At 46.5% G+C, this 15118-nt stretch overlaps 1 protein-coding gene across 1 annotated transcript; it reads left to right on the forward strand.

The window, feature by feature from the left end:
- Positions 1–8798: 8798 nt before the first annotated feature.
- T265_00624 (hypothetical protein) lies at positions 8799–14821 on the forward strand (the record flags this gene model as incomplete). The annotated part of the gene is made up of 5 exons (XM_009164452.1): positions 8799–8835; positions 8879–9084; positions 12283–12588; positions 13990–14084; positions 14623–14821. 5 exons carry the CDS (start codon positions 8799–8801, stop codon positions 14819–14821), a joined length of 843 nt encoding a protein of 280 aa, XP_009162716.1.
- Positions 14822–15118: the final 297 nt, after the last annotated feature.

A 15118-nucleotide genomic window follows, 5' to 3' on the forward strand; every position in this document is an offset into this window, starting at 1 on the left:
CGAGCCGAGTTTTGGGAGACGGGCGGAAAAACCCTCCACGACTCTTCACGGTCCTCAAGAATAGCGCGCCCATAGCTCAGGTGTTGCCGCGGCTGCCCGGCATTTGAATTCACAAGTAGCAATAATTAGCGCTCCTGAGAAAATTAGGTGCCGTCGGAACATACGGACCATCGCAAATACTGGCGGTAGACACGTGGGGGTTAATTTTACAGAATTAGAATTTTATTTTTGTTCTACAAATGCCGCTTCACACAAAACGTGGGACAGTGAGTCAATTTTTTGCGGGAGATAAGGGTTCTGTAGTTGTATTTGTAAAGATTCGAAGACTTTCTAACAAATTATCTGGAGTTTTGTAAGGACGAGAATAAGCGAACTACAAATTCAGTTCTCATTTCCGGATTTTCTATCAAACCAGAGGGCAGTTTTTCGGTTTTGGGCCGCTTGGCAATATGCCTCCCAACGAAATCCGGTCTTTTGAACGGGGCGCTCGAACATCACTGCAGCTCTGATTATCACTCTCTTCAAAAACCCGAAACCGGGTGCTGCGAGACATCCAACAAGGCCCCGGTCTTCGCTGAAGTGAAGAACACCTGGATGTACGAGACGGACACCTTCATACTCCGCGCGTAACGACTGAGTTTGACACCGACTTTCGAAGGAACCCTGAGCGTTGAATCTGGAACACCCATGTGCCTCGAAAATGCGCAAATGTTTTTTCTATTCGAGCACCACATGCGTGGATCTCCTGACGGTCGTCAACACTCCCCGTTCATGTGCGAAGAAAAGACCCCCATTTCGCGCTGGTCCAAGTTGTGTATAGCCAATTTGGTAAAACAGATCGTCCCTACCAGCTAGAGTGAAACGAAGGCAGCATCCATTTTCGTACGATGTGCTCGAAGTGAGTGTAGAAATAATGAGAATCAGCTTATGGTTTCTAATTAATCATTCATCCAAATATCCGCCAGCACCGCTGGAGGAACGTACCTTTCGTGGGTGCGCCTGCATATTTGCCGTAAAATCTCGGACAAAAAGGCATCAGTAACGGTGAAGAGAAAAGGAAGGAGTCTGATTTATCAATGAATGTCCAATATATCTTTGGAGAACATTAAACTCAATGGGTTTACGCCTTTCTGGACCACTGAAATGAACATCTGACCCTCATGGTGAAGCTTAGTGCCATCAGCTGCATCGACCAAACGGCCGTTGCGAATCTTGCTCTAGAATGGCCCAGAGATATTGATGTCAGCTATGTAGTACAGTTAAACAACTAAACCTAGTTCATCAAGGTCACCAAACCATGACCACAACGAAAAACTGGAATTATTGGTAAATGGACTCATCTACCCAAATAGGCTTTACAGGATGAAGGCTAACGTTGGACAACTTATATCTGTTGCACAAAGTTGGTTGAGTGTATGTGTGACCCCTACGGTCTCTTGTCCAACCGGGATGGTTGTAGGAGCATGTGCAGCGACCACTGCTATTAAAATATGCTGCAGTCATATTGAACTTGCTTGATGTAGGTGTATGTTGCACCTTGAAAAAATTTGCTTTCTCGACATGGTGGTTTATAAGCCTGTTCCATCATTTTCCTCTGCTGTGACACAATTATGACGATCCAGAGGCCCCTACGGGAGGACACGTGAGCTTCGGCAACATCTTAAATAACCGAGTGGAAGGATACTTGCTTGATTGAATTCAATTCGATAGTCAGCTTTTCGTGGTTAGCCGGACAACGCTTTTGACGGAGATCCGCAATCCGGGAGTTGGCTTAAGTGTGTTTGCCCAATCCGTTTACAACCTAGCTTACCCATGAATGTACAAGTGGGCAGACCTGGTGCACCTGACTTCCCTACAACAGTGGAACCAGTGGGTTTACTTAATAATAATATTATTATTTATTCCCAACTAGTGGGTAGCATACCGTCGGGCATGATCATAGTATTACAGTCAGAATAAAGGCATGACAGGTGGGGTTTGTGGTTTCATATGAAACCACATTTCTGGGACACAACTTGATAGTTGCTTCCACTTCGAATTATTTCATCTCCATCTCCATCTTTTATTTTTGTCAGCCATTTATTCAGCCGCTCAAGGTCACCCATGGCCAGCGATTGTTTTCAGTATTAGTTCATTTAAGCCGGCTTCATCTTTGAACCAGTCGGACCTCATGCCCATTGTTCCCCTGAAGCTGGGAAATAAACCTATTGGTATTACTTCACCGGATATTGCCCAGTGTTTATGACATTGTCCTCTTTTCCAGCAATCCCCCCTTAACCGCAGTCGTGCTTCGTCCTGACTGGTAACGTATGACCATGCCAGGCTGTATGCCACCCACAAGTTGGGAGTAAAGATTACTATTATTATTATATTCATTATTGGTTGACACGTATCTGATATAGCACCCATGTTCAGTAATGAAGGAATGCTTAAGCCTTGTGCTGATCGCGGGCATTTTATAAAGAAATAGCTTTCGAAAGAACCCACTTCTTCCGGCCACATGGTGCACTCAAAAACCGTATCAGCTGCAGATTGAAATCAATCACCTTGCCACCATTCACCGGTATCACCGATTAATAAGTGACAGTCACTCGTTTTGAAATATACATGTGGATAGCGGCCACGCGCTCATCTGGAGTCACTTCTCCCGCGTAAGGCGCAGACGAACGAATAAGCAACCGAGGAACAGGCGGATCCGATGTTTGACATATTCATGAGAATAGCCGTCCGGTGCCTTTTTCAAATACTTCACTATGAGCTACGAATTCATGCTGGAAAATTGTCCTGCACATCTTTCTTCACTACTAGGGGTTTCGCCTATGCCACCGCGATACCCCCCACTCAAGCCCTGGATATCATACCGGAGAGTGGTACCACTTGAAGCTCTGAGAATTAAAGCCTCCGGTCCGGAACATATATTTGCTCGACAAATTACGAGACATCAAGTGAAAGATAGTCTGCGCGTAGAACGCGAGGCCTGGTGGACACAGAAGGCTAAGGGGATGAAAGTGTGGTCCGGGAGGCCAAGAATGCACGAGGACTTTGTTATTTGATCATTGAAACCAGTCCACGCAAGGTGGTTTTAGGAGAACTATTGGAGATCACACCATGGTGATTCTTTTGCATAAGCAAAAGCGTCCTGACCCGAAGGCCGAACCAGTTGAACAACAATGTACGGGACCATCCGTTTCCACATATCTGAATATTTCAGCTGAAGTAGAAATAAGGATGGCCAACAAAGTGCCTCTGACGGCCTCGACATCATCAGCTGTACAAACTGTGTGCATGCCGTATCGTGATTCTGGCTGCCACGGTTTCACCCATGGACGATTTGGGGACACTGATTAGGTAGCTGCACATTGGAGGCAGAAGCCGATAGAACTGATGCATGATACAATCCTATGATTAAACGTTTCATTTGCGAGGTTGAGTGGGGAGCTATGCATTGAAGGCGATAGCTTGGAGGCACGAGCGTCATTGGGGTGCGATTGAGCCATGTCTGACTGTCCCGTCCTGTTCCGTCACAGGACCCCATCAAGGAGAGAGCAGCAACCACGTTCACGAAACCTCCCCTGGTCTTCCGCATCCGGACCACTTGAACCGATACAGCTGTCCAGGTAGATGGATTTGTTCAGCACCCTTTGTGGCTTGCTGACGGGGGTGCAAATTCGGTGTCGGATCTCGGGCTCCTGCTCCGCGCGCCGTGGTTTATAGAAAAATACGGTGGCTTGGGGCAGCCTTTAAGAAAGACAAAGGAAGATTATTTCATCCATATTTGTGGGACTATCGTATAATATTCCGAAAGGTTGCGCTAGATTTTCGTAAGCGAGCGATAAGCGTCGAGCTATAGCTACCCGATCCAGATTGGCTGAAATTCTGACCAATCAAGGGACGCCCTTCTTCAGTCGGCAGCCAGCACGTGACACTTCCGCACAGTCAGAATCAAAATCAGAATCAGAATCATATATTTGGAGCAAAAGAAAAAATTCTGTGTACACTACATCGAGAGGAAAAATGCGAATATCATTCCATATACGCCCTTGGTCCGCTAGTGGAGTAGCTGACTTTCGGGACCAGAGCGGAGGAGATATCCTCACAGAAGCATAGATCAGATAAATGTTCATCTAAATTACGTTTGAAAATTTGAACTGTTTCTGACTGAACGACATTTGCCGGTAAACGATTCCAAAATGACACAACGCGGCGAGAGAAACTGTACCCATGAGGCACATTGTCCATGCGTGTGACAGTAAGTTTAAATCGATGTCCTCGGGTGATGTTGGTTGTTGGAATGTCAAACAAGAACATCAACTGCGGAAAATGGTTTAGGCACAAAATACGGAAAACATAGATGAGATCAATCCGGAGACGTCTGTATTCAAGTGTGAACAATTTCAGTTTTCTGCATCTCTCAGAATAAGAAAGACTCCGCAGACTGGGAACCATCTTTGTAACGAGGTGTTGGACACGTTCGAGCTTTCGGGCTTCGTCTTTCGTAAGTGGGAAGAAAGCTGGTGCACGGTATTCCAATATAGGCCGGATCATGGTGGGATACATTTTTAAAACTAACTCTTCCGTCCACATCGAAAAACTTCGCTTCAATGCCCGCAAAATGCGAAGAGACTTCTTATACACAGCGCTCGTGTGGTCCTTCGACTTTAAATCATAACGGATTTGAACGCCCAAGTCTCGGATTGATGAGACCGATTTCAATTTTTGGCCATTTAGATGATATACACGATCTGAAGTTGGCTTTCCCAGGCATATGTATTCTGATTTGGCCGGGTTGATCGGAAGCCTCCTTTCAGAGGACCACGCCACCAGACGTTCTAAGTCATGCTGAAGAGCCACTCGGTCTTCGTCACACTCAATAGGTTTCCATATCTTAAGATCATCAGCGAATAACAGACTTGCCGACTGTAGGACCCCTGGTAGATCATTCACATGTAGTAGAAACAGAACTGGACCCAAAACCGTTCCCTGAGGTACGCCACTAGGTGACGTATACCAGTCTGTACAGTGGTCGTTTACTCTCACCTTCCAGCGTCGGTCATGCAGGAACGATTTGAGCCAACGAAGTAAATCCCCTCCTATGCCGTAGCCCTGCAGTTTTTTTATCAGTTCAGTGTGGTCTACCCTATCGAACGCCTTACTAAAGTCCACGAATATAACATCAACAGCATGCCCAGCGTCAACAGCGGCTAACCAGTGATGACGAGCAGTGAGCATGTTGGTCACACAAGAACGGCCGCGAAGAAAACCGTGTTGTGCCGGCGTAAGAATTTGAAATTCATCCAGCATATGCAACAGAGCCTGCTTCACGATCTTTTCCAGAACCTTAGCGAGTATGGGAGTAAGGCAGATTGGACGGTAATTTGTGACTCGAGAAAGATCTCCGCCTTTGGGGAACGGCCGAACAACTGAATCTTTCCATTCCTGAGGCAACACGCCTTCTGCAAGGGATTTATTGTATAGAGTCGTGACTGCAGGTGCAATGACTGGTGCTAATGTCTTCAAAATTACGGGATGGAGGTCATCAGGACCGGCGGACTTTGCCGTATTGAGCGACAGAAGCAGAGAACACACCTTTTCGGTGCAACACACCAACGAATCCAATCTAACCGCGCAGGAACCAGTAAGACTGTCTCTTGAGGGGTTTGTGGCATATACAGAAGAAAAGTGGCAGGCAAACTCAGTGGCCCTCGCGGAGTCTGAGGTGATGGTATTGCCATCTTGATCTTGTATGTACGGTAGCTCATCAGAGGATTTGAGATTTCTGTTGACATAAGCAAAAATCCTTTTGGGCGTTGTTTTGGCCGATTCGGCGAGAGAGTTTTCATAAGCTTGGCGTTTTCTCAATTTCGTAAAATTGCATGAATTTCGCTGCTGCTTATAAGTTGCATAATCCACGGGATCACGAGACTGTCTATAACGGTTCCACAGTTTTCGGCGGCGTTTGGTCAACGTTACAAGCTCGCGATCGAACCAGGGTGGGCGACATCGATTTGATTTGCAATGTCGAACAGGCGTATATAGGTCGCATAGCCATGATATTTTGTCTTTAAGAGAAAGCCAACATGTATCAACGGATCCTTCTGTTGGTAGTGTCCAATCCATCGAATTAGCCGCAATTAATAACGCATCAAAGTCTGTTTTCCAAACATTTCTCTGGGGTAATCGCGGTGGAGTGCGATGATGTGGAAGCCTAAGATATGCAAACAATGTCATATGATCACTAGTGCCCAGTGGTTCAGAAACTGATAAATAATCCAATCTTTGCTCGGCTTGAGTAAATAGTAAATCTAGGCAGGAAGGAATCTGATAGGGCAGAGACCGCGTCGGTTGATGCACATGCTGTATCAATCCCATTTCTAGCACCGTATTGAGAAATGTGGTTTCCAAGTCGGTACAACCAGGGAGGGCCGTATAGCTGGACCAATTTACATGGGGAAAATTGAAGTCACCCATAAGTAGGACATTTCGGGCGCATAGATTATTCTTAGCTCGTGTAATCCAGTCGGAAAAGATATTAGCTGGACTTCTGTAAAGCACTCCCACGTGAAAATTGCCTTTGGTCGTGATGATTTCGCACCAAATTTGTTCACAGTAACAATCATTACTCAAATAAGTGTTTTGTAACCGGCAACGTATGTCCGACTTCACATAGAGGAGCACCCCACCATGGAGCCGCTGCTGACGATCGCAACGAAAATGCTCATAGCCAGGGAGTTTTATCTCTTGATCGAAGACAGTCAAATCCAACCAGGTTTCTGCAACACCAAGAATGTCAGGATTTACATCAGAAACCCATTGCCGCAGATCATCTTGTTTCAATAAAAGGCTGCGTACGTTCATAAAAGCTACACGCAAGCAAGGGAATGACTCTGGCTGCGCAATGACTCTGGCTGCCCATGTTCGGTGGTTAAAAGCTTGTCCTCCGGGCATTACCTCAATTGCTCGTCCGCACGCAAGCCAGCGAATGACTCTGGCTGCGCAATGACTCTGGCTGCCCATGTTCGGTGGTTAAAAGCTTGTCCTCCGGGCATTACCTCAATTGGCTCGTCCGCAAGGTACTAAGGCATCGGAAGGTAGAATAAAATCTTAGTTAGATCATCACTGCCACGGAGAAAGTCCATCGAAGCATGTATGGGACCGATTCTCTTCTCAGCGTGGTCTACCGATGCTCTTCAAGTTCACCGGAAGAAAACCAGTTCCCGATAATCACCCTATGGCAACTGTCCTCCAGCTACCACTTCACACGGCTCATACTAGTAGGTGAATTCAACATTCCAAACGCCTCCTGGATGGAATCCCAGTAAATCGGGTCCGGTGGACATTTTGCATCGGCGCTGACCGAAGTCGTTCAACAGAACGCTTGGACTCAAGATACCGTCGCACCCACCAGCACCAGGCCAACCTCGATCCTTGTTGGGTTTAGTTATCACCAACGGAAGTTACTCCGTTGACCAAGTGTTAATTGAAGCTCCACTGGGTCATGGTGACCATTGTGTCCTGACGTTTGGCTTCAGCTGCTGCTGGGCCAGAAATCCAGATCCTGACGTGGATTCGAAAGTTCTTCCCGTAAATGAGTAGCCTCCTTGATCAAGGTAAACGGACCAGCTTCAGTTATACAGGACCATACATGGTCATGAAAATTAATGAGACTGGCGTGATGTTCAGGGATTCGCGAATTGAGGATCGAGGCTACCGCCTAAGTTTCAGTGGACTGTTTTGTTCTTGTCGTTCAGTGGCTGCTGTCTGAAAGGCACAAGCACAAAAAGGGTACAGCACTGCTCTTTAAGTGCTCAACGCGGAGCAGCAATCTTGCCAGCGCGAGCAAGCACAGCGAGACGCATTTCATAGTCCACGGGTTTAATGCGGGCAGCCATTTTCGTAGCAACTCGTTGGACACACTCAATGAGGGTTGCGTCCTGAGTAGACAACTTGGTTGGCGTAGTCAAGAAACGGTCTGACGTAAACCCCATGGAGTATTCGGAAGTCCATGCAAGTGCCCAGAATCATCCATAGAACGGAGAATGCCTTTTGAGCCGATTTCTCATGGTTCAGTGAGAAAGACATGTTTGAAGAGAGTCAGATACCCAAATCCCTTTTAACATTTATCCTTGTGATGTTTTCTGGTCCATTCTCACCAAGCGCAACAAAGGGGTTCGCTGAGTCTCCTCCGAAGGACACTTTTTCATTCAGAGGAAGGTGCCTGTCCAACGGCCACTGTTTGCAGCGTCTACACCCAATTGAAGGGCACTGGCATTTGAACTCCAGGATTTCACGTCGTCTGCAAGAAGTAGACATGAACGTGAAATAACGCCTGGAAGGTCGTTGACCTAGGTCAGAAACAGAAGTGGTCCAAAAACAGAGCCTTGAGGAACCCCGGTCGACACCGGCACCGGGGCGAGACGGCCCAAGTGGTAAGAGCGCCAATTTACTGACCGGAAGGTCTGTGGTTCGAATCCGACCTCCGCCTCTCGACTTCCCCTGTCTAGGCTTGGGCCACCTGGCAGTATCCCAGCCCTCGTGCTTCCTTCGGGTGGCATGGCAGCTAGGCACTGATAGGGTGCTACAGCTGAAAGCTTTCTTTCTTTCTTTTCTTTCTTGTGGAGCAGCGAGACGTATGCGACTCGGTCTAAAAGTCAAAAAATATGGCAGCCGATATGAGTCCCTTGTGGGTAGCTTGGGTTAAGCTGCCCATAAGTACGAGCATGTTTGTCGGACGAGAACGGCTTGAGGGGATCCCATGTTGAACTGGGGATATCAGGTTGTTGGTAGTAAAGTGATCTGGGATGGCCCGCTTCAGAATGCGTTCCATCACCTTGCATGGTACGCTAGTCAGGCTAATTGGCCTGTAGCTGCCGAGCTACAGCTATAGATTGGCGTGACAATCGCTTTCTTCCAAGCAGAGTAAAGGTTGTTTTCGTCGAGCTACTGATGAAACATCAGTTAGAAATGCTTCGCCAGCATGAACGATGTTTACTTCAGGATCCTCGGATGGACCTTGTCTGGCCCCAACACGCAGAACGGGTTTGTTTTTTGCACGAGTTGTCGAATGTACTCCTCCGTGAAGACCAAGTTGGTTAGAGGACGTTAGTGGTTACGCTTTGGCCATATTGAGTGTGGCGAAGTCACGAGCAGACTACGAGTCTGCGTATTGTTCTCTGCAGACTTCAGATACCATAAATGGGTTCCCCGTTCCTGTCCTTCAAGAAGAACGTGATTGGCTTGTTTCTGTGGCGATGCCTCATGTACTTAAACAGCACATTTTTGTTTTTCAGGATGAGGTCCAGTGTCGTGGATTGTTTCGCTATGTTCCATTGGTGGATTTCAGATTTACAGTGGTTCCATATTCTAAGAAACGCCATCTCATTTGTCTCCCGTAGTCTTTTGAAAGATAGTTTGGATCTCTCTTCCAGAAGACGCTTAATCCTTTTAGCCTGCGGTTCATCCGACTGCGTGCTGGATTTTTCGGAATGAACATCGCGTCAGTCTCTTGAGCTTTTCGGGCAATGGTCCTGTGTAGCTTTTCTACTGAAGCTAGTCTCAGTTTAATTTGATCAAGAAAAGTACGCATTCCTGAGTAGTCTGCACGGCAGAGGTTTTGAATTCATTTTTGAGGTTCTGGATTTCCGGCCCAATAGCAGGTGAAATCAAAGGTTAGCACACTGGTCGCTATGTCCCAGTGGACTGTTAATTAGCACCCAATCGATGAAGTGTCTTTCGTTGGCGATGACCAAATCCAGGAGGAATACTAGTTGGCCTGAGTGGTATCTGGTGGGTGCATCGACATGTTGAGTCCAAGCGCTCTGATTAGCACCGCTGCAAAATGTCCAATAGACCCGACGCGTTGGAACTCCATCCAGGAGATCTCCCCAAAAGAAGCATCGCGCAGTCGGATGGACCAAAAACTACCTAAATGATTCGGCATCATCTAGAAGAGAGGCCTGAAATATTTTTTCGGTAGGTAACAGGTGGCACAAAGTCAAGCTGGCATTTCGTAAAATTCGCTTTAATTCGGAAATTCGCCAATGGAACATACAAAAACAATCCACGATACTGGACATTGCGGGAAAAACACAAATGTGCTGTTTAAGTACCTGAGACACCGCCGGAGAAATAAGCCAACCGCCTTGAGGGATAACTGAGGAACCCATAAATGACCCGATAGGGAGACTAAATAGAAGGTCGTGATATATGCTTTAATCATCTAATAAAGGTAGTACATCAGCTGGAAATTCAGAGTGACAGTTGCCCGTTAATGATGTATGAAAAGCATGGTTTACCTACTCACCACTCTTTATGTCCTCGTTTCACTCTAAGGCTGTAAATATAGTCAGACGAACTTCATGATTGTATTGCGGTTAATTATTGTAGTTAACACCGATGTTGCTATCCCTCATTATCATTTTGGCTCCATTCCATTGGTTCAAACTACTAGAACGTGTATGCGGTTTACTCCTGAAGATGATAATGAATGGATCTTTAAGATGTATTCACCTCAGTTGTTTTTTTAAAGTTGGCCCCAGTACCCCTCGTCTCATTTTTCTTCTCCCCGATATATACCCTCACTCAGTGAAGCACCAGTGTTCCTTACTAGTGCTGCCATCAACGATGAGTATGGGTATTTTGACTCAATGATACATGTTAAAAAATCCAACGGGCTACGCAGCGAGTTTGCCGGCTGGAACTGTCCGGCCTCCCAACTATCACTACTAGTTTCTTTTTTAATAGTATTCTTTCAGGCAGGCTGCTAAAATCCACTGAGTTTGCCGGCTGGAACTGTCCGGCCTCCCAACTATCACTACTAGTTTCTTGTTTGATAAAAGTATTTCAGGAAGGCTGCTGAAAATCCACTGGCAGTCCGTGACTGACTTCGCCCTGCTTGGGGTTTATCTGATGGGCATAATCCTTCAGTCTTATTTCTTACATGAACACCATTTTCTACGTAAATGGAGTTATACACCGATTTGCTTTGCAAGTGGGTACATGACAAATGATTATGACTACTCCCACGCGGTGATTTCAAACGAACCACGAGTGACGTCCTAATAAGCATGGCCAATTGACCGACCGAGGTACTGGTCGGTCGCGGGAACCGCATATTAATCTTAAACAGTTACCAAAGCTAACCCACTGCTGCTGGTTCCGATATACCTCCATCTTGATGTAAATAGCATATACGCAGCTCCCTTCAACCAAACGCTGTGTCATGGGCACTGACTTTAAGGTGTCATAACCACCATTTATTGAGAAGCCGCAAATGGTGTTGTAATCCGTATGCCTAAGCAGTAGCTCAACGTTTTCAGCTCGTCCTCCGCTTAGCGCCGTGCACGGCTCAATGACTACTTCGTCCCACATGCAATACATTGACGGCAAAACCAGGGGTGTTAAAGACAGTATCTTACCTAGTAACGTAAAATTATACACAATAATAGTTGTCAACAGAGACTCTGAATAGACGCATGTAGATAGTCTGCACGAATAAAAAAATGACTGGCACCCGGATGTTATGCGCAAGGCAAATAACCAAACAGCATGCCATCTGGCCGCATCATCATCATCGATAGCATGACATCAGTGTTCAACATTGATGCTTCCCTGCCGTACAACCATGACTTATTTGAATGCCTTATTGTAAAGAAAAGAGTAAAGGTGGACGGGTAAGGGACTTAGTGCTGTCTTACTACAATCATTCCGAGGTGTCTATACCTCCAGACATTCACTCAGGCGATCTGGATAGAAACTGGTAACAAGAACGTCACTGACATCGGTTGGAAGCCATATCTTGTAGCGTCTTCAACCAGGCACAGTGGGGATCGCGCGGTCCCCATCCTGGAAGGCGAGTAGCATCGCCATCACTGGCCGCAAATATCCACATTAGCAACTGCACCTCAGTCACCTCACGTCTCTCTCTTTAAGCTAGCTTCGCATCAGCGTTCCTTATGGAGAATATCTAATCTACAACACAGGTTAACCTTTTCCATTGCAAGATGATAACTTTTAGCCTTCAGAGACGTCGTCCTTGGAATCAATGAACACTGTGTGCGTGTTATTTATCACTCGGCTCAAGGATGAATGGCGTTACCTCCCAGTAGTCCGCAGCTCGGAGTCTCAACCCCTACCCAAAATCCGCAAACTCGGATCCACTGATATTTATATGATGTACATTTCTGATAGCTTGAACCGTGGATGAGGTGGTTGAAATCCAGACTACACAGGAACAACACCTGTTTGCGTTTCACACATACCTCCATTTTATATTTATTTTTGCAGGCGAAGTATATTGCTCAATTGATTATATCAGGTGCCCGTGTTCTTGGTCGAGCTTTCACTCATGCCCTGAAAGAAGAATATGCAGCCAGCCAACAGGCTGCTAATGCTCGTCGAAGTCAGTCAGCTTCTGGTGATACTTCAAATCAGAGGACATTTGACCAGATCACCGGTATGTCCCTCGATGAGGCCAAACAAATCCTCAATGTTAGGGACATCCATGACGCCGAGGCTCTTCGTAAAAACTATGACCATCTGTTCTCTGTGAATGCAAAAGAGAAAGGAGGTTCTTTATATTTACAGTCCAAGGTGGGTTATTTCTAGGCATTGGCTTCGTTAGCATTTTTCTTTAATGCTTATACGACCTGGATTTCTGTCGCCTTAACAGCTCTGTTGTTATAATTACGCATTATTCCGAGTACCAGATACTCATACCGTATCGTACAATAAACGCTTTTCAATTGTTGCAAGGTAGCAATTGACAAACAAACAGCAAACTTAGCGGTTGAAGAGTTAGACGACTACAACAGTCGGCGATAACGGTAAAAATTTAGCACTCCAGACATATTTGCATCACCCAATCAAAAGGAGGCTGGACAATATAAAAACGGTGTTTTATTTATTTATTTCACCAGAATTTTCAGACACGGAGGTTTCATCCGGGACACGAAGATTTACCTGCATTTAAGCAACATGCACACAGGAAATTAAAAAGCAACTAGTGACGGATGAAACGTCATCTGGTATTGTCTTAAGAAGATTATACATGTGCTCTTGTGTCTCCTAATTGAGGCATCTGCCAGGAAACTAGAGAGACAGCTACCTCAGGCTGAGTAAACCCGACTTTGTCGCGGCAGTCAGACTTCTGTGCTGCAATAATCCTGCTGGCTTTGCTGCCTGGAACTCAGATTTTAAAGATTCAACCATTCCAGAAAGGCCAAATGGTAGCAGCCGGATGAAGAATAGCAAGTCTTCGCACTGACGAATCGGGGGGCTATGGAGATAAAGTACTGTTCTCTGCGATGGGAGTGTGAAGGGAGTAAGGCGATTCGTACAGACGACCAGCATATTCATATTCATGGGAGGAGCATTGCTACCTATCCTCAGGAAGGACGGGTTTGATAAGGTCGACCGGAAAAACCGCACACTCCGATCTCCCATCTGCTGACCGTAACCGCCAGCGTACTATTCAACATGATCGAAATGCTTTTGAAACCACCGAGTCCGGTTTTGGTCAAAAGGCACCTGCTATGCCAGCTGCACTAGGAGTGAGGTAGTAATATCTTACTCCCTGCGTCCTCTGGCCAAGCTGGCCCCCTGCAGTCAAGTTGATCAGACTATTGAGTCATCGACTCCAGAGAGAGTTCCCCGAGGATACCGCTACCCCGCAGTCTAGACTTTTGATTCAAAGGCTGGGGGCAGGGTCCCCGAACAAAACCCGACATCCACTGTTTTGAGGACCAAAGGCTTAAGGTGGCGCACTTCAACCAAACCCCCTTCTTCGGCTTGGGCGGGCGGGAAGGCTGAAAGCCTATTACTGGACTGGATTCCGGTAATGTGAATGCTCAAGTTGGTCGACTAAGCCAGGAAGATTTGGAGTTCATGTTCAGAGTACCGATAGTGCGGAGCAACAGCTTCAGTTGTGTGCGAATAATCGTCTTTTCCCGGCTGTTACGAACTTCCAACACAAACGCTCACGTCAAGTTACAGACCACCGAATTCGAGACACTCGTGGACTCAGGTGGTCCATGTGGCTATCATTTACCTTTCGAGACCATGAATTACAGGTTGCCGTTCCCTATAGGGTAAGCAGCTTGCCTCGAGCCCGCATCGCTTTCCATCAGCGTTACGTTTGCGAAGGCAGAATAGTTCCATTCATCGACCACGACAAATTTCGGTACCTGAAGCTTGTCGAGCTGATCTGGCTAGAAAGCTAGAAAGGCATCCGACTCGACTAAATAAACCTAGGATATCATCGAGATTAGCAGATCTTATTGCTGTCAGGAAAGCCATACCAGCAACGAGCGACTGTAATAGCGCTTGCAGATCGCTCAAACATCGCATAATTAGGAGCTTGAAGAATAACAGAGAACACCGGTGCATTTTCAAGGCCCAGAAGATGACGGCTTTCGCTGCAGGCAACAGCCACTCCCTATTTCAGCTGATTTGATCAACCTGTCAAAAGAAGGCAGGTATCAGTGGAACAGTGTGCTAAGAGGCGGTACGGTAACTCACCCTTTCCTTTTCGTCGTCTTGAGAGATGGGCTAAGGACAGTTTAGCTGGTCTCCTTCAACACAACCCTTGAAAGCATCCAACGCGCCTGAACGAAACGTCAAAACCAGGCCGCCGTCAGCAACCGAAATCCAACGTGAGATATCAATCCTCAAGCATGACAAGGTGCCTGGCGCGGGTCTGTACCCTGCACTTTCCAAAGGAGGTGGTGAAGTCCTGGTGAACAGTCTCGCAAACGTACTGCAGAAGATTTGGGAAAAACGGGATGCCATCCGGATGGATCTCCTGGACGGTCATCTCAGTCATTAAAAAGGGTCAAGAACGTCATTAGAAAATCACCGTGGTATCAGTACGGTATCCGTCTCATCTGAGGTAACCTCTGACATTACGTTGCTCTGGTTAGTCGGTAATAGAGAGAGACATATTCGTGTAAATCAGACTGGGTTTCGCCCTGATGTAGGACGCATCCACTATATTTTTAACTCGAAACAAGTTTTTGAACACCGCTACTCCTTTTGAATATGTCGATCATCAGATACTTTTGCAGTAACTGGTGATCAAAAGTGCCTCTTCCAAAGCTACATTCCTTATGAGGGCTCTATATGC

Source organism: Opisthorchis viverrini, assembly GCF_000715545.1.
Source record: "Opisthorchis viverrini unplaced genomic scaffold opera_v5_6, whole genome shotgun sequence".
In the NCBI taxonomy this organism is placed as follows: Eukaryota; Metazoa; Platyhelminthes; class Trematoda; order Opisthorchiida; family Opisthorchiidae; genus Opisthorchis; species Opisthorchis viverrini.